The sequence below is a fragment of the Eucyclogobius newberryi genome, unplaced genomic scaffold (assembly GCF_026437365.1).
Source record: "Eucyclogobius newberryi isolate DKJ021-1_F unplaced genomic scaffold, fEucNew1.0.hap1 SCAF_16, whole genome shotgun sequence".
NCBI classification, from domain to species: Eukaryota; Metazoa; Chordata; class Actinopteri; order Gobiiformes; family Gobiidae; genus Eucyclogobius; species Eucyclogobius newberryi.
Window position 1 is genome coordinate 11448087 of NW_027315790.1, and position 23432 is coordinate 11471518.

The 23432-nt window shown below is 45.1% G+C and overlaps 4 protein-coding genes across 6 annotated transcripts in view; 3 read left to right on the forward strand and 1 right to left on the reverse strand.

The window, feature by feature from the left end:
• ahdc1 (AT hook, DNA binding motif, containing 1) overlaps nucleotides 1–11243 on the forward strand; it is an 18347-nt gene extending 7104 nt beyond the window's left edge. For 2 of the 3 annotated variants that reach the window (XM_072447529.1, XM_072447531.1), the window contains exons 2-6: nucleotides 4678–4828; nucleotides 5142–6261; nucleotides 6346–7994; nucleotides 8116–9697; nucleotides 10172–11243. In XM_072447529.1, the coding sequence (XP_072303630.1) occupies nucleotides 5221–6261; nucleotides 6346–7994; nucleotides 8116–9691 (4266 nt within the window). In that variant the 5' untranslated portion in view covers nucleotides 4678–4828; nucleotides 5142–5220 and the 3' untranslated portion in view covers nucleotides 9692–9697; nucleotides 10172–11243. The remainder of the gene's footprint in view (nucleotides 1–4677; nucleotides 4829–5141; nucleotides 6262–6345; nucleotides 7995–8115; nucleotides 9698–10171) is intronic. The other variant, XM_072447530.1, reaches the window with a different exon arrangement.
• Nucleotides 1–23432, reverse strand: part of gpr3 (G protein-coupled receptor 3) — a 116473-nt gene that overhangs the window by 90580 nt on the left and 2461 nt on the right. The window lies entirely within an intron of this gene.
• LOC140361729 (probable methyltransferase-like protein 24) lies at nucleotides 13065–16506 on the forward strand. The gene is given in 6 exon segments (XM_072447533.1): nucleotides 13065–13159; nucleotides 13161–13458; nucleotides 14233–14328; nucleotides 15044–15180; nucleotides 15260–15521; nucleotides 16150–16506. Coding segments are annotated over 6 exon segments (1179 nt in total). The 5' UTR covers nucleotides 13065–13079; the 3' UTR covers nucleotides 16456–16506.
• Nucleotides 17215–23336, forward strand: wasf2 (WASP family member 2). Its single transcript, XM_072447534.1, has 9 exons — nucleotides 17215–17381; nucleotides 18174–18332; nucleotides 18449–18583; nucleotides 18679–18832; nucleotides 20980–21097; nucleotides 21178–21299; nucleotides 21411–21554; nucleotides 21674–22149; nucleotides 22328–23336. The coding sequence occupies exons 2-9, from the start codon at nucleotides 18200–18202 to the stop codon at nucleotides 22480–22482; spliced, it is 1437 nt and encodes a 478-aa protein (XP_072303635.1). The 5' UTR covers nucleotides 17215–17381; nucleotides 18174–18199; the 3' UTR covers nucleotides 22483–23336.

Here is a 23432-nt window from a genome sequence, read left to right on the forward strand (position 1 = left end):
TTTAGGCATTTTTTTGGTGTTGTGTAATATTGCTGTTGCATGTTGGCCAGCACTCACCTCTAGATTCACAAGGTCTATTTTGGATGGACTTGAGAGGAAGTGGACTTGATCTATAACTTGGGTTTCAAAACCTTTTGCTAGGCTCGGCAGCATACTTGCAAATAGAGAAAACCATGTGTTAAAATTCCCCTACATAGTGTGCCATTTGATTTCACATCCACACACAGTTCAAGTTGCATGTGCTACAGAACGTTGGGAGAGTTGGCTTGTGTTTGATGCATCTTAGAGCAATATTGGAAACACATGTCATTGGACTTTGTAATTTAGTTGTTGAATAGTACTGCTTTTTTGCACTTTCAATGATGAAAATGTTTGTATTAATATATGTTTGTATCAAATTCATTACATTTAAATGGATAATGTATGCTCCTTATGTTGATATTATTTTTCTAAACTGTGATACATAAGTATCAGAATCTCAGAATCGTATAGATATTAAATTATAGATTGAATGTAGTTGAATGTGTTTTGCCACAGTCAGAGCATATTGTTATGCAAAGTGGGATGTATTGAGTCCGCACATGTTTACCATCTGCACAAGGCACTTTCCCTCCTTAGGGCCCGGACACTGTCTCTTTGACTTCTGTTGAAAAGTTGTTAGTGTGTGTCAGTGCTGGAGGTTGCTGGGTTGAGGTGATGAGGAGGATGAAGGAGAGGAGGATGGTGGTGTCACAGGGTCTCTATGGACCCCCTGACCCACTTCCCCCTCCCTTCCCTGCTCGCACACCTCTGCTCCTCTCCAGGCCGCACATGCACTCTCTCCCCCATCTCCTGTGCACCCCCAACTCTTCTTATCTGTCTGTGTACAACCCCCCCACCCCTTACTCTCATCCCCCCGTGCCCCCTCCCATCATGCCCCCCCACCATACTGTCTCAGTGCTTCTGCCTGTCTCTTAGCAACAACTGCACACCCGTTCGAGCTTAGCAAGTGCTTTTACAAACACACCCAGGAAGACACACACTTGTACGTGCACACTCGCACAAAATCGCACACAAAACTATAGCTCGTCATTGAGGGCTGCTGCTGGCAGGCCTGTGAGTCTGTGAGCCTTTGTGCCACAGAGACAGATAGATGGAGAGAGAGCAGATATGTTGTACAGCGACTATGTGCATGGTGATTGAACCCTCTCACACAGCAGGCATAACAGGCCAAGTGCCCAGGCTGGAAACCACAAACTCCCTTGACACTGTTCTACTGCCTGTGACAATAGGAAGGCTTCTGCTTACTTACTTTTTTTGTTTATCTCATTATGTTAGACTACAGGAGCTATCTTTGCATATGTACCGTAGAAATGGAAATCGGCAAATAGGGTTGAGTTTGCGTGTCCGGAGGGTTGAGTTTGCATGTCCAGAAGGTTGAGTTTGCGTGTCCGGAGGGTTGAGTTTGCATGTCCAGAAGGTTGAGTTTGCGTGTCCAGAGGGTTGAGTTTGCGTGTCCGGAGGGTTGAGTTTGCATGTCCAGAAGGTTGAGTTTGCGGGTCTGGAGGGTTGAGTTTGCATGTCCAGAAGGTTGAGTTTGCGGGTCCAGGGGGTTGAGTTTGCATGTCCAGAAGGTTGAGTTTGCGGGTCCAGGGGGTTGAGTTTGCGTGTCCAGAAGGTTGAGTTTGCGTGTCCAGAGGGTTGAGTTTGCATGTCCAGAAGGTTGAGTTTGCGTGTCCAGAGGGTTGAGTTTGCGGGTCCAGAGGGTTGAGTTTGGGGGTCCAGAAGGTTGAGTTTGCGTGTCCAAAGGGTTGAGTTTGCGGGTCCAGAGGGTTGAGTTTGCGGGTCCAGAGGGTTGAGTTTGCATGTCCAGAAGGTTGAGTTTGCGGGTCCAGAGGGTTGAGTTTGCATGTCCAGAAGGCTGAGTTTGCGTGTCCAGAGGGTTGAGTTTGCGGGTCCAGAGGATTGAGTTTGCATGTCCAGAAGGTTGAGTTTGCGTGTCCAGAGGGTTGAGTTTGCGGGTCCAGAGGGTTGAGTTTGCATGTCCAGAAGGTTGAGTTTGCGTGTCCAGAGGGTTGAGTTTGCGGGTCCAGAGGGTTGAGTTTGCATGTCCAGAAGGTTGAGTTTGCATGTCCAGAAGGTTGAGTTTGCGTGTCCAGAGGATTGAGTTTGCGGGTCCAGAGGGTTGAGTTTGCATGTCCAGAAGGTTGAGTTTGCGTGTCCAGAGGGTTGAGTTTGCGGGTCCAGGGGGTTGAGTTTGCATGTCCAGAAGGTTGAGTTTGCGTGTCCAGAGGGTTGAGTTTGCATGTCCAGAAGGTTGAGTATGCATGTCCAGAGGGTTGAGTTTGCATGTCCAGAGGGTTGAGTTTGCGGGTCCAAAGGGTTGAGTTTGCGTGTCCAGAGGGTTGAGTTTGCGTGTCCAGAGGGTTGAGTTTGCGTGTCCAGAGGGTTGAGTTTGCGTGTCCAGAGGGTTGAGTTTGCGTGTCCAGAGGGTTGAGTTTGCGTGTCCAGAGGGTTGAGTTTGCGTGTCCAGAGGGTTGAGTTTGCGTGTCCAGAGGGTTGAGTTTGCGTGTCCAGAGGATGTCCCCATTGTAAGCTGAGAGTGATGCGTGTGTCCTGAAAGGGTGTTCAGGCATTTGTATTCACTCTGATTGACTATCTGTAATGTCCTGTGTTATAGGCCCAACAACGTGTATCGTAAAGCAATAGATAATAACATGAGGCTTATATCTTTTGAGGGAAAAACCTTCACATGTATAATGTAAAAAACAAAAATGAATCAAATATTGTTAAATATTATTGTGCAAAATAATTATTGCAACCAAAATATGCCTAAATTCATGGAATATGCCTAGAAATGTTGTTTTATTTATTTATTTTCTGGCACAAAATACTTTATCGGACAGGACAGCAGAAGCATGGAATGGGGAGAGGGAGAGACATTCAGCAAATGGGCAAGGCCAGGAATGAGCATGTGTTGTGCATACAAATTATTTATTGAGAATGCAATAAATAATATTAATATTATGTGTTGGATAACATTATTCATCTTAGTTCTAAATACTTTGAAATGAAGTGATCACCCTCACTGTGCAAGACGGTGAATTTATTGTAATCAGACTAAGTGATGCTAGAGGTGTTAGTTTAAACAATGAATCATAGCGGAAGTATTTCATTGGCTGGTACCTTTCAGCTCGGTTTGAGACACCCCCCGCGGAGTTGAGTAAAAGGATATTTGCATGTGTGTCTTTGTTTGTGTCTGTGTGTACAAACGGGAGATGTATGTCCTCATGTGCAAATGGAAGCGTGAGCGTGTGGGCGGGCGCGCGCGCCGCGAGGAGGAGGGGCCACATTTGCACGCATCTCTGTCACCGCGCGTGTCGTGTGACTGACAGCGTATGTGTAAGCACGTGCCGCAACGGTTAATTAAAGCATGTGTTCTCTCTCGCACACCGGTCAGATTGGAGGCTTAATTAACGCACGCTGTTAATTAGATAGGAGTGAAAGTGAGAATGGTGGAGCTGGAGGAGGAGTGACGCTACGGCGGGGCTGTGGGTGGCGCGCTCTCTAAAGTATTGATGCTCAGTGCGTGCGTGCGTGATGTTTGCGCACTTGTGTCATTTCTCAGCGCTGTTCCGCTCTCTCCGTGTGCCCTAAAGTCTGCCACAACAGCCCCCACCTCCCTCCCTCCCTCCATCCTCCTTGCAATAAAACTTTTTTCTCCTTCTCCGTTCCCCTTTCTTTCCCACTTCTCCTTCACTTCTGTTGTCTCACGCCTTCCTCTTTTGTACTTTTCTTTAGCCCCACTGTCTTTAGCCGCTCCGCTCGCTCTTCCTCCTCTCCTAATCAGAGCCATATGTTGGAGAGGGAGGCAGCGCGCGCCGATGATGGACAGCGCTGCGTAGTTGCATGTTGGAGGGGCTGATGTAGGAGCCTTACTGTGTATTTGTGCAAGCCCGACCGATGTGCGCGCTGCAAGGCCATGGAAACGGCACGTGTGACTGTACCGCACGTGTAGTCGAGATTGTTTTTTTCTTTTTTTCTTCTTTTTACATTCATTTTCTCCCCCCCCCCCCCCATCCAATCCCTTCATCTCGTCTTTCTTTCTTTCTTTCTTTCTTTCTGTCACCTTCATTTCTCCATCCTCTTAACACCTTTCTCTTCATCACCTCTCTGCCTCCCCCTGGTGGCTGCGATTATTCTTTCACACATTTTTATTCTTCTTGCACCTTCCAGCTCCAGCGCTTTGCAATGCATATGTATCAAATTGGCAAAATGTGGCACGAAGTGCGTGAGTTCCGTACGCTCACCTGTTAGATCATTATCATATCTCAAACGTGACTTTTAATGATAATACTTTTTTGTCGGTCTGTTCATTTGTGCTAAAATGCAATCTATAGGCTACATCCTACACAAGGGAACCAGGCAACTAATTATGTGACCAAAAAATGTGTGTCTATTTCAGCAATTCACGACAGCACTTTGTCTTGAAATAATTATACTGCAAGTCATCTCTCGCACTCATTTTGTCTGAGATGGTGCGGCACTCACCAAAATACTGATTTGAGTGTGGTCTGATGCCTGCTGTGACATCATGAACTAATCTTTTATTCTCTTTTTCACTCCTTCCCCTCCCTCTCCGTCCTTATCTCTCTATCCATCCATCCATCCGTCTGTCTGTCTGTGGGCCTCTTCCAGCAGCCATGGGCCGGAGACAGGAACAGAAGGGAGAGAGAGTGTGCAAGCTCTCCACTGCAGTATTGATGACCCAATGATCCCCTGCAGAACTGAGCCAGTCAAGCAGACACAGCCAGGCTCAACTCTGAATCCGAATCACCACAACTCTTAGGTAAAGGCAACCAAGAAAGAAATTAATTGCTTAATGTAAAATTACAAACAATGTCACAATTTCCTTCAAGCTAGATTTAGATTTGATCACTATCCATGTACCAACTTTTTATTGCCTTTAAAAGACATTTAAAGCCATGTTCTGCTTCTGAGAGTTCACTCTTTATTGTGATTGGTTAAACCCATCTGTCAGTCTCCCAGAGCATGAAAAAAGTTGAAAAGGAGGAGTTGGAAGGAAAAAAATGCTTTGTTTGAGCATAGAGCTGCATTAAACAGAAAAATATTGAAATATTAGATTTTTCTTATGTCTGCAGGTGAAAACTTTTTGAAGGAGCAGCATCGCCATCAAATCCCTTTTCCCTCTGCTATCTTCTGCCTAAGTGCATCTGCTGAATGAGCGGTTTGTCGGATCACCTCCGTTCGGGCCGCTTCGTGCCTCCACTGGGCTGTGGGGGGCCGAGGTTAGACGAGAGAGGTTTTGTGGGGGGTTTTCAGGAGCCTGAGCTGTGGAGTAGGGAGCTGGGGCTGCAGGATCTCTCCAATAATGAAGTGGCCTTAGTGAATCCGGAGCACTTCGCCCCCTCCTCTCCCTCTGCCCTATCCAACGGGCTGCACCGTCAGGGCAGACTGGGGCTCGGGTCCTGCAAACAGAGGCATATAGACCCGGCTGTGGACCACCTTTTTACTCAGACGCTGATCAACATGCAGACGCACATGGATGTCAGCTCCTTCATGGCTCCTGAACACTCCAGGACATCGTCTCAACCCCTCTCTCTGACTGTTCATCCTGGAGATCGGCCGGGCCCAAACAATCGGCTTGCTGCCCCTGTTCCAAACCCAGAGACTGACTCCACATTTTGTCCAAATACTAACACAGAGTCTTTATCCGCTCCAGCTGAGGGGGAGAAAAAGTATGCACTGCGCAGCTCTGGACGGCCCCGCTTCCCCTGTCACCTGCGCAAATCAACGCGCCTGCGTCGCTCCTCAGATAACATGGACAAGAGAATAGGACATGAGAGAGAAGCTGATGGGAGCGGGACAACAGAGGAGAAAATGTCGACTGCGAAACATGAGGAAACACCAGTTGTACAAAAAGAGGAACAGCCCAAAGTGGAGGCGGTGATTTCCTCAGCCTCCACTTGTCTTGCAGACATCCCTCTAGCTCTTACTGTCCCCAAAACTCTATCTAAACCCGGGTCCAGACTTGGCCCTAGGCCAGGACCAAAATCTCGATGCCGGCCTTTAACCAAGCCTGTTCACAAAGCTGCTCCCAAAAGTATTTTGAGACAGCGTCAGGCAGCACAAGCATTGGCCATGGCCCGGGCTGCCACTCACGTGCCCTTCACCTCTCCATGCCCCGCTCCTCGGATTTCTTCAAGAGTGGACGCTGAGGGAATGCCCCTCAATGGCAGAAGGAGAGGACGCTTCACTGGGGTAAGTGTTTATTTAATTCTACATGACCCAATTTCCAAATGATCAAACGTAACGCTAACCTGTGGATTGCACTGATACTTTCAGGTGAGAAGGATTGTTGTCAAGGTGGCTCGCATTCCTGTCAGCCTCAGCCGTCGCCAGAAGAGCTACAAGATTTCCAACTTGGATACACTTTCAGTCACAGAGAAAACCAATGAAGGCGGTGTGGAAGGATCTGATGCAGTCCGAGAGCCAACAGCCCTCCTCCGCATGAAGAATAACGGGAAGAGTGTGATGGTGATGTTTCCTCCTGGAGAAATGCCTGTTATTCTCAAACGCAGACGGGGCCGGCCTCCTAAACAGCCTCCACTTGGACTTCCAGGAGACCCTCTGCCCATCACTGGAACTCCAGCCTCAGACACTGGAAATTTAGACCCAGCAAAGAAGCCACGCAGGCGCCGTCGGACTAAACTACCATGTCCTTTTCCGTCTTATGTTAATGACACTAATGATGTTAAGAGTGAGTACGGGGATGTTCTGTCCAAACTGGCCTTTTTGAACCGCCAGCCTCCTACAACTGGTCGCTGCTCTCCACCACGCTGCTGGACGCCCAGTGAGCCAGAGAGCTTCCATACACCTATGGAAAACCCCGGGATCTCCACTCTTTTACACAGGCTCACAGGGTGCAGGCGGCCCAGAGGTAGCAGAGGACAGGGAAGGGGAGGGGGTGTGGGCAGAGGCAGCGGAGGAGCAGGGGGCATCGGAGGAATTGAGCAAAGTAAAAGCACTTTCAGTGACTTCTTTGAATCTATTGGTAAAAAGCGGAAACTGAGTATGTCTGACCATGGACAGCCAAGAAAAAGGGGCAAGGGGGGGCCTGGAAGGGGAGGTGGTGTTGTGGGCACTGAACCTGGTGAGAAAACGGTAAGAAAGAGGCGAATGAGAAAAAATGGTACATTTAAAGGGGACACTTTTTCCATGGGACATGATGATTGGCTCAATGGGGTAGAGGGCTGGGGGGAGGAGAGTGGATTAGACAAAGTGAAGGGTGGGTATCAGTTCTGTGGGCCATCCCGAGGAGGCTTTTCCTCTTGTGAGTATGGGCGTGGGACATTCAGTGGTCCTGGAGGTTGCCGTGGAGGGGGGCCAGCTGGAGAGGACCAAAGCCTGTTTGCTGGGTATTTTCGGTCCCTTCTTGATTCGGATGATTCATCAGACTTATTGGATATTTCCACTGCACAGTCAGACTCAAAAAGTCAGTGTAACCCCAGTTATGAGAGTCCTGGGATTGGTATGAACCCAGGGTTTCCCAAGTGGAGTTCCAAAGGCGCAGGAGGCGAGGGGACACTACAGGGGCATAATTCCTCGGCCAGGCTTTCATACAGCTATATCAGTCCGACCCAAATGTCTCCAACCAAATCTTCTTATCCCAAATCGACTCCTCCCTCTCTGTCCCACTCCCCAAGCTCCCACAACACTTCAACCTATGGCCACTACTCCTCTGGCTACACCTCATCCTCTCCAGCAGGGCTGTCCCAGAGATCCCCTGACTGCAGCTTTGCATATGGCAAAAACACTCCAGCTGGGTACTCTAACTACCAGACGGGTCTCAAGCGGGGATTTGGTGGATATAATTCTTCGACAGGTCCCAACTCCCCAGGAGGAGGGTACATGTCTGTTGCTAAAGGAGGACCCTTCAACTCTTCCTCTCCTGATAGTTTCAAACAGTTCAACTCCAACCAGTGGAACTACAGGTGAGAACTATTTTGATAGTCACATTTAAGTGCTATTATCAATTCTTGCTTATGTGGATTTTAAAGTCATCGGCATGTTATAATCTCAAAGTGAGTATTGTTGTTTTGTTTTGATTTTTAGACAAACCTATGGCTCTTGGTCTGATGGCTGTGGATCTCAGTATCATAGCTTTAATGAATATGGCTCTAATGAGTCTAAAGATATCCTGGACATTTCAAACTACACGCCCCAGAAGGCCAAGCGGCTGCCTTTCCCTGAAAGCCTCTCAGAGTCGTCTTCTGATTCCTCGCACCTGAGCTCAGCTGCTCCTGCGTGTGGACATCCCTCTTCTGGCCCATACAGACACAGTGAGTCGTCCCATCTGCCCATGAGTGGAGAGGGGGGCCAGTCGAGCTTGTCCAGCCTGGAGAAGTTGATGATGGATTGGCATGAGAGTGCCTCAGGACCATCTTATAACTGGAGTCAAAATGTGCTCTTTCAAGGTGGGGGAACCACTAAACCAGGACGTGGGCGAAGAAAACGGACAGAAATGGATAAAGAGGGTGGTTCTGTTTTGCACTCCCATTCACCGTCTGGTTCCTCCCCAACACCAGGACCTAGAAGAGGTGTGGGGCGGGGCCGGGGGTCCAGAGGGGGCAGAGGGGGCCTGTCGCCTTGTCAGAGGTCTGGGGCTAAAGGGAGAGGAAAGGCACAGCTGGCTCAGACAGGTAGTCTTGGTGGAACTCCAGGGCCCCTAGAGGGCCCCGCACTCTGCCATGAAGCTCTGGACTATTACAGCGGGGACAGCAGCAGCCTCTCTCCTCTGGCCACCCCAAACCCCCCTCCCCCCTCCAGCTATCTGCAGGACCCCTGTGAGTACACCTCCCCTTACTCTGCCCACCCCTCCACACCCTCTTCTGAGGAGAGATATCCCACTCTGTTCCCTGGGGAGTCCTCTTCCTCCCTGTCGCCCAATGTATCCTCTCCTCCCTATCCCCCCAAACCCACCCCTCCACCGCCGCAGACCTACCATCCCCGGACCTTCTCCCCATCCTGCTCTCCTTCACCCAGAATCACGTCCCACTGTGGTACGGCCCTGAGCCCCTCTCATCGCCCCCCACCAAAAGAACCACAGTTCTCCCAGTATGACTCCCCTAGTTACTGCAGCTCTCCCTACTGGTATGGACAATCTCACAGTGGCACTCCGAGCCCACAAATGCACAACACGCACTCTAATACAGCCATTCATGCACACAACAACCCTCATACGAGCCCTCATGGAGCAACACAAGGGAATTCATTGAGTAATATGCAACACGACTCACAGCATCAAAACACAAACATGTCGTCTCATATGAGTGCCAACCTGTCCCACTCCCTCCCCCAAAACCAGCCTAATGCCCACCTCTCCCCTCACTCAAACCCAAGCCTGCACTCTGCCACTGGGCTTTACAAGGAGCGTAGCCCCCCATCTGGCATGGCCCCTCATACAGTCAGCACAGGGCATCGCCAGGGTCCTATGCCTCTGTCTCCTTATCCCAAACCCTCCTTAGACTCTTCATCCCATCAGGAGGACACAAGTGGCTTCACCATGTCCCAGCCATCCTACCAGGGCATGGGACCACGATACCCCTCACAAGCGCCTCCTGGAGGGGGTGTGCTTTGCCAACTCTTGGATCAAGCCAATGAGGACAGCTTCAGCGTCACCAGCCTGTAACTAGAGGTTAGTCCACATCTTTGCATATGTGATATAAATGTCTAATACTTTATGGACAAGACAGGATGCAATGAGGATATGGATTTTTAATGACTGTTGGTTAGTAGGTAAGATATTGATTGAGACATTAAGATATTATGTCCAATCTATACTTATTCAAATGACGCTTCACAGCCAAGCATTACAATAATGAATAGGTAGATTTCCATTTCTGATAAAACATGCCATTTTTAAATATTATTATGCAAACTCATAAGCCACCGACTTCAGACCATTGGTCGTTGAGACAGCTGTCCATCTTGCAGCTAATGCATTACATATGGACATAAACTAAAACTCTTTGCATGGGGCGGCATTAGACAAGTGTTTGTTTCATTGTCACATCCCAACAGTAAAGCCAGAAAACTGTTATTCTTGATTTTTGAAGTGTTTGTGCCTTGTAAGTCATTTTACACAGTCCTTTTCTCCTCTTTCTTTCAGATGCATTTCCAAGCTTTTACAGATTTTGCAAGCATTTTTCTTTTGTTTTTAAGGAGAATTCTTTGTAAGAGACTGCAAACTGAAGGGTGAGAATTTAGCTGCCAGCATTTGGACAGTAAAGCTTTAATTCTCCAGCTCTGACAATCAAAATCAAACTGCAACTTTTACACCTTTAGCATGAATATGACAAGTACACACATTCGAGAAGCCCCATGCATGTGCAGAACGAACAGCTACCTGGTCACCTGTGAGTCATAAATGTACACCCAACCGCAGACTTAGCTGGAACAAGCAAAAGGCAGAGAAGAAACTCAAAACAGATGCTGACGGATCGAGACAAACCTCAATACTTTGTACAAGAACACCCTGAAGTTTGCTTTTTTAATGTTCGGTGCAATTGCAAATTGGTTAAAAAAATTCCACTCTGCGTTTTCTGTGTTTTCTTATCAACTGCTTCTCCTCTGCTGAAAACAACGTCTTGGCTTAACTAATGGATCCTGCCTATCTGTCTCGTGCCCTAACGTAAAGCCACCTGTAAGCCTAAAGATCAACCATACAGTCACTCGCTGCTCTGTGCACTCCCCGTGTTGTGTCCCATGAGAGAAACGTGGACTGCAGAACCAATCCTTGCTCTCAAAACACCAGCATCTGTACAGAACATACGATTCCAGATCTGAAACTCAAGCTCTTTGTTCTACATTTTGAAGGTCCCACATCTTCATGCCAGAATCTGCTTTTGAGTGGAGAGATGATGACTGCAGCATGGAGATTCTGCGTCCTGTGTTATAGCTATTTTCACAACAAGAGAAAAGACATTCAAATCATTGAGCAACCCCAAAGAGAATATAGTGTGACTGCATGTACTTGTGTGCATATGAATGTATGATAGATGAGATGAGTGCGGGGTTTATTGATGGGCTTTTCTCCATCTTTCACTCTTTCCCTTCTTTTTCTGTGGTCTTGTGTTGTTTGGTGCTTTTGTGAAGAAAAGATGTATATCTGTCTGTTACATATCATGTATGTATTTGAGGTGCAAAATATTTAAATACACATTCTGTTCTGGCCATTGGTACCACTGTCTGAAAGTTGTGGTTATTAATTGGGTCTGGGGAGGTCTACTCTGAATGTGTGTGTGCTGTAGAGCAGCTCTGTCTGGGACTGCGTGCAAGAAGGTTCAGTCAAGGACACAATTCGACAGGGAGCGAGAGGGAAGGGGAGGGAGAGACAGGAATTGATGGTGGGGAGCACAGGGAGGATAAAGCGGAGAGGGGAGGAAATAAAAAGACTGAGGGAACCAGAGGAGTCAGATTGAAACATACTGATTCATAATTCTCTCCCAAAAAAGGACAGTTATATTTTAGATCCTGGAGGCTATTGAACAGATGTACAAATCATGTGACATGCTGATTGTAAATGAATGCATGTGTAACTTGATTATGTGTGGATCTACGCAGAAAGAGTCCAGTTAACAAAGGCAGATGGGGCGGGGTGTTAACAGCATTTTACCGGTACATGTTTGCCAACAGGCAGTCCAAACATACAGACATTCCTCTGTAAAGTGGAGGGCACAGCAGTGTTCACACAGCCTCAGAGCTCTGCAGATTTTCCCTGTAAGTGTTATTGTGGAAAGAAGTGAATATAGAAACAGTTCATCAGGACAATAATAACATATACTTGAAGACATTTTAAAGAAGTCAACTACAGATGTGAGAGAGTGACTATCAGTAAACCATTAGCCGATACAAAGAAAGATTAATAACAGGCCTATACAATTTGAACCATTCACTAGTTTGCCCAGTCCATATTGATAGTTGGCATGAGGTGGCCTAATTTCTACACATATATCCTAGTCATATTGAGCTTAATGCAGAGGATTGTGGAGGCAGCAGTGCATGTAACCTATACATTCACCTAACTTAGTAGTTTATTTTAAGATTGTGTTACTGGGATTAATTTAAAACAGGACATTCCTGTTCCTTAGCAACAAATTTGCTAAGCAAAAACTTTTGTCCATTTCTCTTTTTTCATGCTTCTCTGAAAAATATAGACGTTTCTATCGAGCTGAGAGTTAAACATTTCAGACAATGTATGTGGAAGGAATACCATTTGCTGACAGTTTAAAGTATTTTCATGTATTTTCATTGTCAAAGCAAAACTATTGTGTAAATGAGATGAGGTTTGGCCCTTGTTTACGGCATGGTTGCTACAGTTGTGGAATAACCTCTTGTTTTGTCATGACTGCAGCCTATGTCCAGCCAGGAAGTCAATTATAAACTTCCTTTTAAAAAGCCACACATGGGCAATTCATTGTTTCATCACAACTGTGAGGAAAACTAAGCAAGATATTTAGTGAAATCTTTAGTATAACGTGCCATAGTGATATGAGTAGTCTGACTTGTCACTTTAAAAGTGCACTAGGAAGCTAGTGAGGAGCCGGTGACCATGGAGATGTTATTGCATTGCAATGTTCCACAGTTTGGCATTGAACTTATCCATTTAACATGATCTTTATCTAATATTTATTTAATAATTTATTGCTCAAATGTGCTTTGAAAAACATTCAGTCTATGATGGGGTCGGGGTCTAAACAGATCTGACCTGTAACCTGGTGTCATCACTTGTCTCCATGGAGATTAACCAGTTTACTGCCATACAGTGGAACATTTCAGACAAAGCAATGGAGACAAGCTGGTGACCCTCCATTAGAAACGTTACATAGTGCACCTTAAAGTGACACGTGATTCTAAGTAACCATGGTGTCAGGCCTGCGAGCACCTGTTGGCATTAGCACAGTTGATTCAGATGTAAAACGTGATTTAGATGGTAATGGTTGTAGAGGGTTGGCTACAGTCCTTGTCCCTTGTCCACTGAGGAATGTGCCTCGTCATCACTACATGCCCTGGGGCAGATGAAGAAAGAGGAGGAGGCAGTTCTCAGCTGGAACTTTCGTCTGCTCCAAGTGAGACCGCTGTGGCCGGAGCGCCGAAGATGGTCCCCGGAGAAGAGTGATGTCGCGATGGGGGGACCGAGCCGGACTTCTGCTGATCCCGTCCTTGCTATTGGCCCTGCAGCTGCTGGTAGTGTGGCCCAGATTGCCCAGTGTTGACCACGGAGGCACGGGGGTGCAGGGTGAAGCGGTGTTCAGCGTTATAAGCATTGAGCCAGAAACACGCCAGAGGGGGCCGAGCGCACGAGGGGCCGGTGTGCGCCAGGAGGGGGGGCTGCAAGGAGACGCAGGGGGGAACCATGGGTTGTATGAGGACGAGAATGAGATGAACTCACGGCAGGTAAGAACCATGTCATGGTCTTCTGGCATTACATTTATCATCAAACATTTGTATCTGAAAGGTTCCCCGTGTTGCATGTGCCAGTTTGTTTGAGTTTAGGATGGGACTGTACTTTGTTTAATTCTTCACACAATGGTCTGTAGTTTGGCCTACAATTAACGACAACAAAACAAAATAGCTATACATGTGCCATAGATTGACATGCCATAAACAGCTTGAAATGTAGTTGTAGGTAGGGCTAGTTGTGGCGAGAGCCTGTGTAGTGTGTGTACCTTTGTAAATGATTATGGACATGATTGAACAGGTGAGGGCAAGGGTCCAACCTGTGGCCCACTTTAGAGAGCATTGACAGCTGTTCTCTCCCAGGTCTTTGCCTCAAACAAACCAATGTTCTTATTATGTGTGGTTGTTGATTGGCTGCAGTGGTCTCCCCTCCTTCACTTCTCACCCTTTCTCCCTTTCATTCTCCCGCTGTCTCTTTTCAGCCCAAGGCTAGACTCTGACTCTGACTCACTCTTGTGAATCATCGCCCTTTCCCTCAGGTTACCATGGTGACAGAGGCTCTCTAGGTGGGGGCTCGTTAGGACCTGGTGTAAGTGAGTGAGTAAGTTGCAGCCTAAATGTAACCAACAGGACTGAGGTCAGGCCATGGCCTCCACTCTTCATGGCCACTTTTCACCTCTTCGCATTCTTCAGTCTAATTTAAACCCAACATCAGCAGATCCAGTAAGAAAACTCCTAACTACAGTATGTATCTTATGTCTGATATTCTAGATGGGGCCAAATACTCTGAAGATGCAACCTTGGGCTGCCAATATGTCGTTTGGAGCTGAGCTCAACCGCATACTAAATTATATCAACACTCCACAGGTAGTCATCCCATCAACAACAGTTTATTACAATGGTGTCTGTCTATTATGCATAAGAGCTTGAATAAATACAATTTGGACATTGAAACAATAACATATCAAGTGAAATAACACAAAATTGAATACCTTTTGCAACCTTTAAAATAAACCAGAACATCAAATAATTTCAGCTTTTTTAATGCGTCATGAAATTCAATACGAGACATACAGACTTTGGCAGCAAGGGCCATAACTATGGCAGAAATCAATAGAATAAAGTTTTTATTATATTTTTACGGATCTCTTTTGGCCCGTAGGCTTTATTGGACAGGACAGTGTAGTAGGAAATGGGGATGAGACTGGGGAAGGACATTGCAGCAAAATTTCTGTCCACATGGCAGCCATGTGTGCAATCTACTCACCCCGTGATCGGCACAAACTTTTTATTTTTCAATTCATTTTCTCCCATTTGAGCTGGCTCAACCTCAGTGTGAGGTTAACTCTGCAGTAACACCATCAGTCAGACACTGCCAACTCGATACTGTATTTTGGCAAATAACTTGTGCAAAAACTTCAGCTACTGACTAACAACAAGAAAAGCTTGCACATACACGTACATAGCTTAGAAACATATACACATTGAACACTAGATAAATGACTAGGTATATTTATTTGAGCTCAAGTAACAACGCATTTTAGCCATCTAATTTGAGTCCTTCTGTTCTTTCCTTCTCAAGCTAAACTGCTCCAAAGTTTTCTCTTCAGGTGAGGCACAGAAGACAGAGCCCACAGCAGCCCCTCCCCGTTGGCTGCTTTGTGCTGAAGAGTGGCTGCTTCCTACAATGAATGGCCTGTGTGTAGCTTACAGCTTCAGGTATGTTTGTCTATTATGCGACTCTTTCAGCACTTCATCGCATTCAGTCTATCGCTTCTGCTTTTCTTTGTCTCCTTAGTATGGACGGGGGAGACATAGACTTTCAAAGCACTGTGTCAAGGCTGGGTTGTGAAGTTCATAGTTTTGATCCCAGCAGCTCCAATACATCTGGTGGTCACCTTGGCAACAGTTTGGCAAGTAACGGAGGAGGCGTGGTGAGCCAGCATAAGATGTGGCTGGAGTGGCGTAGTTCAAGGAAAAGTAGACGCAAGATGAGAAGCAACTTGGGCAGTGTTTCCTTAACTCTGGCAGACATCATGGCCGCTCTGGGACACCACACAGTAAGTACACACAGACGTTTACAGTGCCAAACAAACATACCTTGGAGTCTTTTGAGTCCAGCACATCCACGGACCTCCCTCACTCATATGTCTCCATGGCAACAGGGCTCTGCTGGCTCCGGCTGCCATGGCAACACGTTGAGTGAAATCACATGTTGGCACAGTTATCAGCTGCAGCCACAAGAGGGAGCCGCACCCCAATAGTTAAGCAAGAGGCCCCTAAATTCACTCAGATTTTTAGGTTCTGTCAGTCAACCACGGCATCACTACCAAAGTATCAAGACAAAGAAAAGCCATGGTCGCGTTTTGGGGAATGGCTTGATTAGGATATACTGGGTAAACAGGCAGCTTTTTCAACAGTGGGAAATAATTGGTTGTGTGTTTTTCCTCTTAATACATGTTATTTATTCATCTTAATTTTGAATAAAAAAGCATGGGCGTAGCATGATTCGTTTTTTTAGGCCCAAATGTTGCAGGACAAAACGTTCTTAGCATATCAAAATAAACCTGAAAAAATGACACTGATCCCAAAACAAGCACCAAAACAAGTTCCTGTGTTTGTGAATTCTGTTCATTGACAATAGCAATAAACCCTTTCTGATTCTGATCCTATTGTTTTGTCATTAAGGTTCATTTCCTGTACGCAGACCTGCTGAGTGCTGAATGGCGTGTTTTCCAGAACTGGATTGAGTCAGGCACATTGCAGCATGTCCATCATGTGGTGGCCACAGTGAACCTCCAGTGGGCCGGGTTTGAGGTGACCGGGACGGACCAGGAAGTGCTACGCTACTGGTTCAGTGTCCTACAGGGACTGCAGACCTCTGGACTCAGGCTGGTCCACAGCTCTGTAGGAAAAGGACACAGTGTCCTCAAACGGACTATAACAGGCACTCACAGCTCCTACACACTGAGCTGGGTCAACACCAGCCTCTAACATAAGGCCCACAGAAACAAAGACAAACATAATAAAGATGCAGATATTCTCCACATTGGTATTTCTGTTCTGTACATTCAGGGCTCCCTCTATTGGTGATGGAATGATGGCACTTTTGAAAAAGCAAAAATATTTTGACTATGTGGCCTAACTGTTTAAGTAAAAGTCAATCATTTCCATCTTGTCAGTTCAAAAAGATTTTAGAATGTATGATATAAAGATAAAAACATGTATTTTTGTAGGATTTTGGTAAAATGTATATGACTGCTTGGACAGGACTCGTAGTTGTTGTGACCCGTTTTGTAATGTAGTCTATTAAAAAGTCCAAATGTCTTCAATGTTTATTTGTTTTAAGAGTTGTGCACCATGGTCCCGGACAGGCCTTTGTTTTTTACCACAGGATTAGTCCAGATGTCGCCACGCAGCTTAGTTTTACAATGCTTTTTATAATTGTTTTGTTTTGTAATTGAATGAAACGGAGAAGGCACTCTAACATTCGGTCTTTTATGTCACTTGCACCAGAGTGGGCTCTTTCTCGTCCTGTAAGTGCTTTCAGGCCGATGCCAGTCATTCCTCGGACTCGTTCCAACTCGCTAGAGAACTGGAGGAATGCGCGCGCGCCCTCGGTTACGCAAATGACGGCCAGATGTTCGCAGTCAGGGTGGAGAGTTGTGGAGTTGCGCTTTTTACGTTGAAAGTTACACATCCTGTTCTATACACATCCTGAGTCTAGTGTTGACAGGAGCGTGGACCAATGGGAGCGCGGAGAGCAAGTTACTGAACCAATCAGAAGTGAACAATATCGGGACTTGGCGGATCTGACAATTCAGACTGCGCCTTGTTGTGCTGAGCCTTTCTTCAACAAATCTTGAGAAACTGCACCAGCCACGCGTGTGAAGACGATCTACAACCTGACAGCTGTGACGGTAAGTCAAGTAAAACTGATCCATTTAGGGTTAGAGCGGGATACGTGCTCTAAAGTTACTTTTACGGCTGCTTTTTCAATTCAGTGGCACCGATATGTTACTTCCTGCTCTGAAAAGACCAGAACCCACTGAACACTGTTACACTGAAACCTTTAGCTACATTTAGGTTCATAAAAGCGTTATTTCATTATCGTGTTGTGGCTATTTGCACGGTGCATACGGCTACACGATCCTTCAGTACAACACTAAATACAATCGACGAAATCGGTCAAGTAAGTCTCTAGTTCCTCAGCCGAAAGGGAAGAGGAGTAAGACTAAAGACGCTGGTAAACCTTTTGGGGATTATGAAAATCAAGTTCTCCAGTGGGTCATCTCTTTATTGAATAGATCACGTATTAGGCCTAATTAATTGACTGCTTGGAGAAACTATAACACTATTCTCTCTTTTTAATGTGAACGGTCTGCCTGGTGTTTGGGCACGAGTTGAAAAACTTAAACTCTTCGAGATGACATTTTCTGACACTGTCACTACGAACAGCGCTCCGTGTGGTGAAAAGGCACTAGTACAACATCGTTTGTATTAAACAATATTATATTAGTGTTTAAATGAAATGTTTATGTCTTATTGTTGAAAGCCATTTTAAATGATTTTGGTTTTGATGCTGAGTTCAGCCATCTGAGTTTTGCTTCTGCTTTTTCTGTCTAGTTTTATATATAGACTGTAACTTCTGCTTGTGCTGATCCGATAAACTAATGTCGCTTGTCTCAATGAAGTAATACATTTTCTCTTAGGGGTTGGGTCCCCCTAACTGCCAGCCATGCCTCTGGTGACACGTAACATCGAGCCGCGACACGTGTGTCGTCAAACCATCCCCTCCAGCATTCGCAGCGAGCTGGAGTGTGTCACCAACATAAGTCTCGCCAACATCATCCGCCAACTAGGCAGCCTCAGTGAGTGCTCATGCCATATTACTGTTGTAATGATCTGTTACTCGCATACTTTTAGACTCTTTAAACTCTGACTCTGACCAGACTAATTATAAGACGTAAATTTTATGTGTGCATAGGTAAGTATGCAGAGGATGTGTTTGGGGAGCTGTTTGTGCAGGCTGGTGCATTTGCCATCAGAGTGAATACACTGGGGGATAGAGTGGACCGTCTACAGGTCAAGGTCACACAACTGGACCCCAAAGAAGAAGAAGGTACAAGCTACAACACCATCTTTATATTTTAGAGAGGCTGAATAATGAATAGTAACCTTTGCTCTATGATACTAAATGAAATGTGGTCTTTTTAGTGTCTCTGCAGGCCATCACCACTCGTAAGGCTTTCCGCAGCAGTCTGACCCAGGACCAGCAGCTCTTCACCCGTCCCTCTCTGCCTGCTCCTGTACAGGACACTTATAGTGTCTGTAACCCGCCTCCTCCCCTTAATGACCTCAGCAAGTACCGGTATGCTCAATTTACACCCAGTGTTCATATTTATTCATCGAGACCACAAAGCTGTTAAGAATAGAGGAACTGGTGAAAGAACACGTGTCGGAGGCGCGTGCCTTCAGCATTTTCATCAGGGCAATTTATTATTCAGATCACATGTTGGATGATTAAGATGTGCTACATGAGAGCACGTGGGCACAATTCTTCACACTCATGCAGATTGTTGAACACAGTGACCTGTTATCTTAAGGCTGTTACATCCATCAGGCACATCATGACCTCTCACACGTGAAGTAGATATAAATGGTTTTCTTTTAATTAGGCCGGCAATAGACTTATTACTGCTGGTTTTTTGAAAGTAGAGACTAGAGATGGGTTACATTTTGGTGCTTAGAGTTTTGGGGAAATGTTATCATATATAAGTTCCCGGACATATCTTTTCAAGAGGCAACATGCTGGGGCCTTTATATCCCTGTGTCATTCCCTGTCTGTTCCCATAGTGCATCAAATGCCTTCTTTAAAAAGACTAGTGAGTTCAAATGGGAATAAGAGAACAATGATGCTAAAGATGGGGTAGTTAAATTACATTTATTTTTGTACCGCCCAAAATCACAAAAGCCTCGAAGGGCAACAGTGAAAAACAGAATAAACAATACTCATTGGAATTTAGCAAATGTCCCAATGTCCCCGGTCTCCTTCTCGGCAAGGAAAGACTACAAAACCTCGGGGAGAACCACAATGAAGGAGAGATCTGACTCCCTCGGATGGACAGGCTGAAGCGCGTCCATTTGGAGATAGACTGTGGAGATGGAACTAGGGCTGTGCTCAATATATCGATATTGTGATATATCGTGATGGTCTTCTTGGCAATACGTGTATCGATACAGAGATGTGTATCGTGATACGCTAAAAACAACATAAAGTCATTAGAAATAGCAGCGTTACACTTTTGAACCTACAGACTGCTGAGTTTGAGGAATGTGATTTCATCATAGGACAGTTGTATTCTGATATTGAGGACAGTGTGAACATGAAATTCGAATGCATTTTGTTATTATACTTAATCAAAACATAACTTTAACACCGGTTTTAAGAGATATCATGAATCGGGATTCATATCGTATCAAGCTCGCTGTATCGGGATTCGTATCGTATCGCGGACCCTCTATAGGGATACGTATTGTATCGTGAGGTACTAGGCAATACCCAGCCCTAGCTGGAACCATTCAGGAGGAGAGAGGGTAGTTCATCTAGAGAGACCATTCATCCAGGCAGTTTTTAGATCTGTTCATCTAGAATAAAGAGTGTTCCACGTGGCAGTTGAGGAGCATCCACAACTACAGGTCAGCAGCATCGCCAGTGTCTGAAGTGGAAGAAGGAGAAAAGATGTAAACAGTAATGAACAGACTACAAGTGAAATAAAATATTAGATATTGTTGATGGGTAAAGTAGTCAGAAGCAGGATAGTGCTCAAGCTGCCATACTGCCATGCATACTTTATTTCTGTTTCTAACTGGCCTGACCATAAGTGATTTCAAAGAAGAATGTTTTAAGCCTGGTCTTAAATGAAGAGACTGTGTCGGATGAAAATATTGTTGTCACATCTTTGAAGGGTTGTTCCACGGCTTCAAGTTCTATTGGTATTGGCAAACAAAATCCATACCTGGCCATCTGTAGATTAAAGGATTTGACAAGGTCCACTCCAAAATGTAAATTACGATGAATGAATAGAACGTGCTCAACGATCGTGTCTAAAATTTGTGGGGAGGCTGGGCTGGGTGTCTGAGTGACTCGGTAATCCTTAAACCCAACTCTTCAAATATCCAACTCTACAATATTATTTATACTCTATAGAAAATGGTGAGTCTAGAGAGGAGTTAAGAGCTAATAATTATGTCCAAATCATGCTTACTAGCCTTGGTTTTATCAAGGTTATAAATGAAACTTGAATTGAAACCAATAACAGGGAATGAAGGGTGAGGAAAGTAGTGTCAGCCAGTATTTTCAAGTACTGTGACCCTGCTTGATTGTGTGATTATGATGTAGTTGACTCAAGTCACAAAATATATTCCAGTTTTTCCAAGCACTCATTTATAAAATGGTCACAGCTAAACGGGCACAGAGGCAAATGTTGTGTGGTAATGTCTGTATTGTTTTAACAGAGATGATGGCAAAGAGGCTCTGAAGTTTTACACCGATCCTTCCTACTTCTTTGACCTGTGGAAGGAACAGATGCTGCAGGACACAAAGGATATCATGAAGGAAAAGCGCAAGCATAGAGTGAGTTTGATCTAGATATTAAACTAATGACTGTTATATTATAATGGTGGTGAAATACCATTCAATAATTTTGTGAGTAGAGAGAGAAGAAAGACCATGACAATGCAAGAACGCTCAATCCACGAAAAGTCAAAACCAGGAAAGACGAATGGGAGCGTCTCAAGATGGGACAAGAGTTTGTGGTGCCAAAGAATGACTTAGAGTAAGTCGTAATGTTTCTACATATATTTGAGTATTACCATTTGATCCCGATTTCCTTCAGGCATTCAGTATTTAAAAGCCTTACAATTGTAAAAAAAATAAAAAATTGCAGGAATTCTTCAGAAGCTCTTAATGGCAGTATTACCTCCGGAGATGGATACAATGGTCTTGAAATGAGTACGAACTCCTACTCTTATGATCCTGCCTCTCCTCTGCCTCCAAGTGAGGACTTGCCTCCTCCACCTCCAGACATGGCGTAAGTACAGAGTGCTACATAAAGGCACAGTGTTTTATACAAAAACATACCCTTAATGCATCCAGTTTATTCAAATGAAAGCCAATTCAGGACCCATAGATTATTTACACTTTTCACAGATACGACGGACAGTTTGGAGCTCCATCTCAGAGAGTTCAGAGTCCAGATCACCCCCCTCCTGCTCCTCCCATGGCCTCTCCTCCAGCGGCCCGTCCTAATCTGGCCCCACCCCCTGCACCCCCTCCCCCTCCTCCTCCCTCTGGTATGGCCATGCCTCCACCTCCTGGTTTTGAGCCTCCGCCCTCTCCTCCTCCTATGACCTCCTCTCCTGCTGGCTATCCCGCCCCACCGGCCCCACCTCCTCCTCCTATGGCTGCAGCCATCCCCCCGCCTCCCCCCTCTGCTCCCATGGGTGGTGGTCCACCACCTCCTCCTCCACCTCCACCACCTCCAGGACCACCTCCTCCATCTTTCAATGGGCCTCCACCTCCTTCCTCTGGAGGTGGTCTGGTACCAACTCCCAAACTGCAACCGGCCCCAGCTCCAGAACCGGAAAACGACGCCCGCAGTGACTTGCTACAAGCCATTCGTCAAGGTAACATACTGAACTTTACAATTTTAGGTAGTAATTTGTATTTGTAACAATAAATTCAGTTTTATATCAGAACTATTTAACTCGTGCAATGATGAATATTGTTTATTAAGTACATATTTTTAAGCTAGTACCGTAAATATGGTCATTATTTTATGTTCAAATGATTGTTTTGCAACAGGCTTTAACCTTCGTAAAACTGAGGCCCAGCGTGAGCAAGAGAAGAGGGTTGACACGGGGAATGATGTAGCGGCCATCTTGTCTCGACGTATCGCTGTGGAGTGCAGCGACAGTGAAGATTCTTCAGAGTTTGATGAAGATGACTGGTCTGATTGATCTACATTCTGTCTCAGTCATGATGTGTTTAAAAATCTATATTTTTTAAATGCAAAATTCCATAGCTGTGCACCAATTTGACAAAAATAGTAAAACACATTAGTTTGCCTAAAGTATCTACCATTGTACCATTCATCTACCACTGGTTTTCATTCCAATATATTTTTTTGATCAAGCTGCAACTATATTTTGTTGCCTCTTTTGAACATGACAAGTTTTAAGGTCCCTTGACTTGTCTTAATCGGTATAAGGTGTGTTGCACTTGCATGGCTAGTACATGGCTTTATCAGATTTTAGAGGGAGATAACTGTAACAAAAACAGTGCATAAAACCGTTGCATGTAGTCATGTGGTTATTGCTTCTTAATAATATAAGTATGAGTTTATAATTTAAGATGTTAATACTTTGTATTGGATAATATTTTAAATTCTTCAGCACAATATATGATATTGGTTTATTGCTATTTCACTTTGATAATGTACACTTTTTTATGTGAATGGATCAGTTAGTTAATAGCACAACAGAAAAATAATTGTTCTGTTTGGATAACAGAAATAATGGCTTCAAATCATGCTTTTTTTTATTTTTTATTACTGCTACTTTGAACAATGTCTCGTCTCAAATAGTTCAAATGCTGCTTTTCTTTCTTAAGTGCCTTTTACATGTAGTACATTTTATTGCTTCCTCCTAAACACTTTGACTTGCTTTGAAGTAACTGGTTTGGTGTGGATGTTTTCAAGTGCTTTTATTTAAATATGTTATATTCGTTAACGCAATTATACACACCCAAAGGTTACTTCTTCTGCACTACATTCCTTTTTCTATTTATCCAAATAAAGATTTTGAAATCCCAAGTTTTTTGTTTTACTTAATGACTGTGAGAATGCTAAATAAGTTTGGTCTAAGCAGGAGTTAAAATCCAATTAGCAAATATCTAAAAGTTCTGGTCT

What these genes read in the sequence shown, in the direction of transcription:
- wasf2 (XM_072447534.1), top strand. Translation starts at nt 18,200, where the DNA reads ATGCCTCTGGTGACACGTAACATCGAGCCGCGACACGTGTGTCGTCAA. An exon ending in GGACCCCAAAGAAGAAGAAG is followed by an intron (nt 18,584 to 18,678) that starts GTACAAGCTACA and finishes TGGTCTTTTTAG; the next exon opens with TGTCTCTGCAGGCCATCACC. An exon ending in AGGAAAAGCGCAAGCATAGA is followed by an intron (nt 21,098 to 21,177) that starts GTGAGTTTGATC and finishes TTTTGTGAGTAG; the next exon opens with AGAGAGAAGAAAGACCATGA.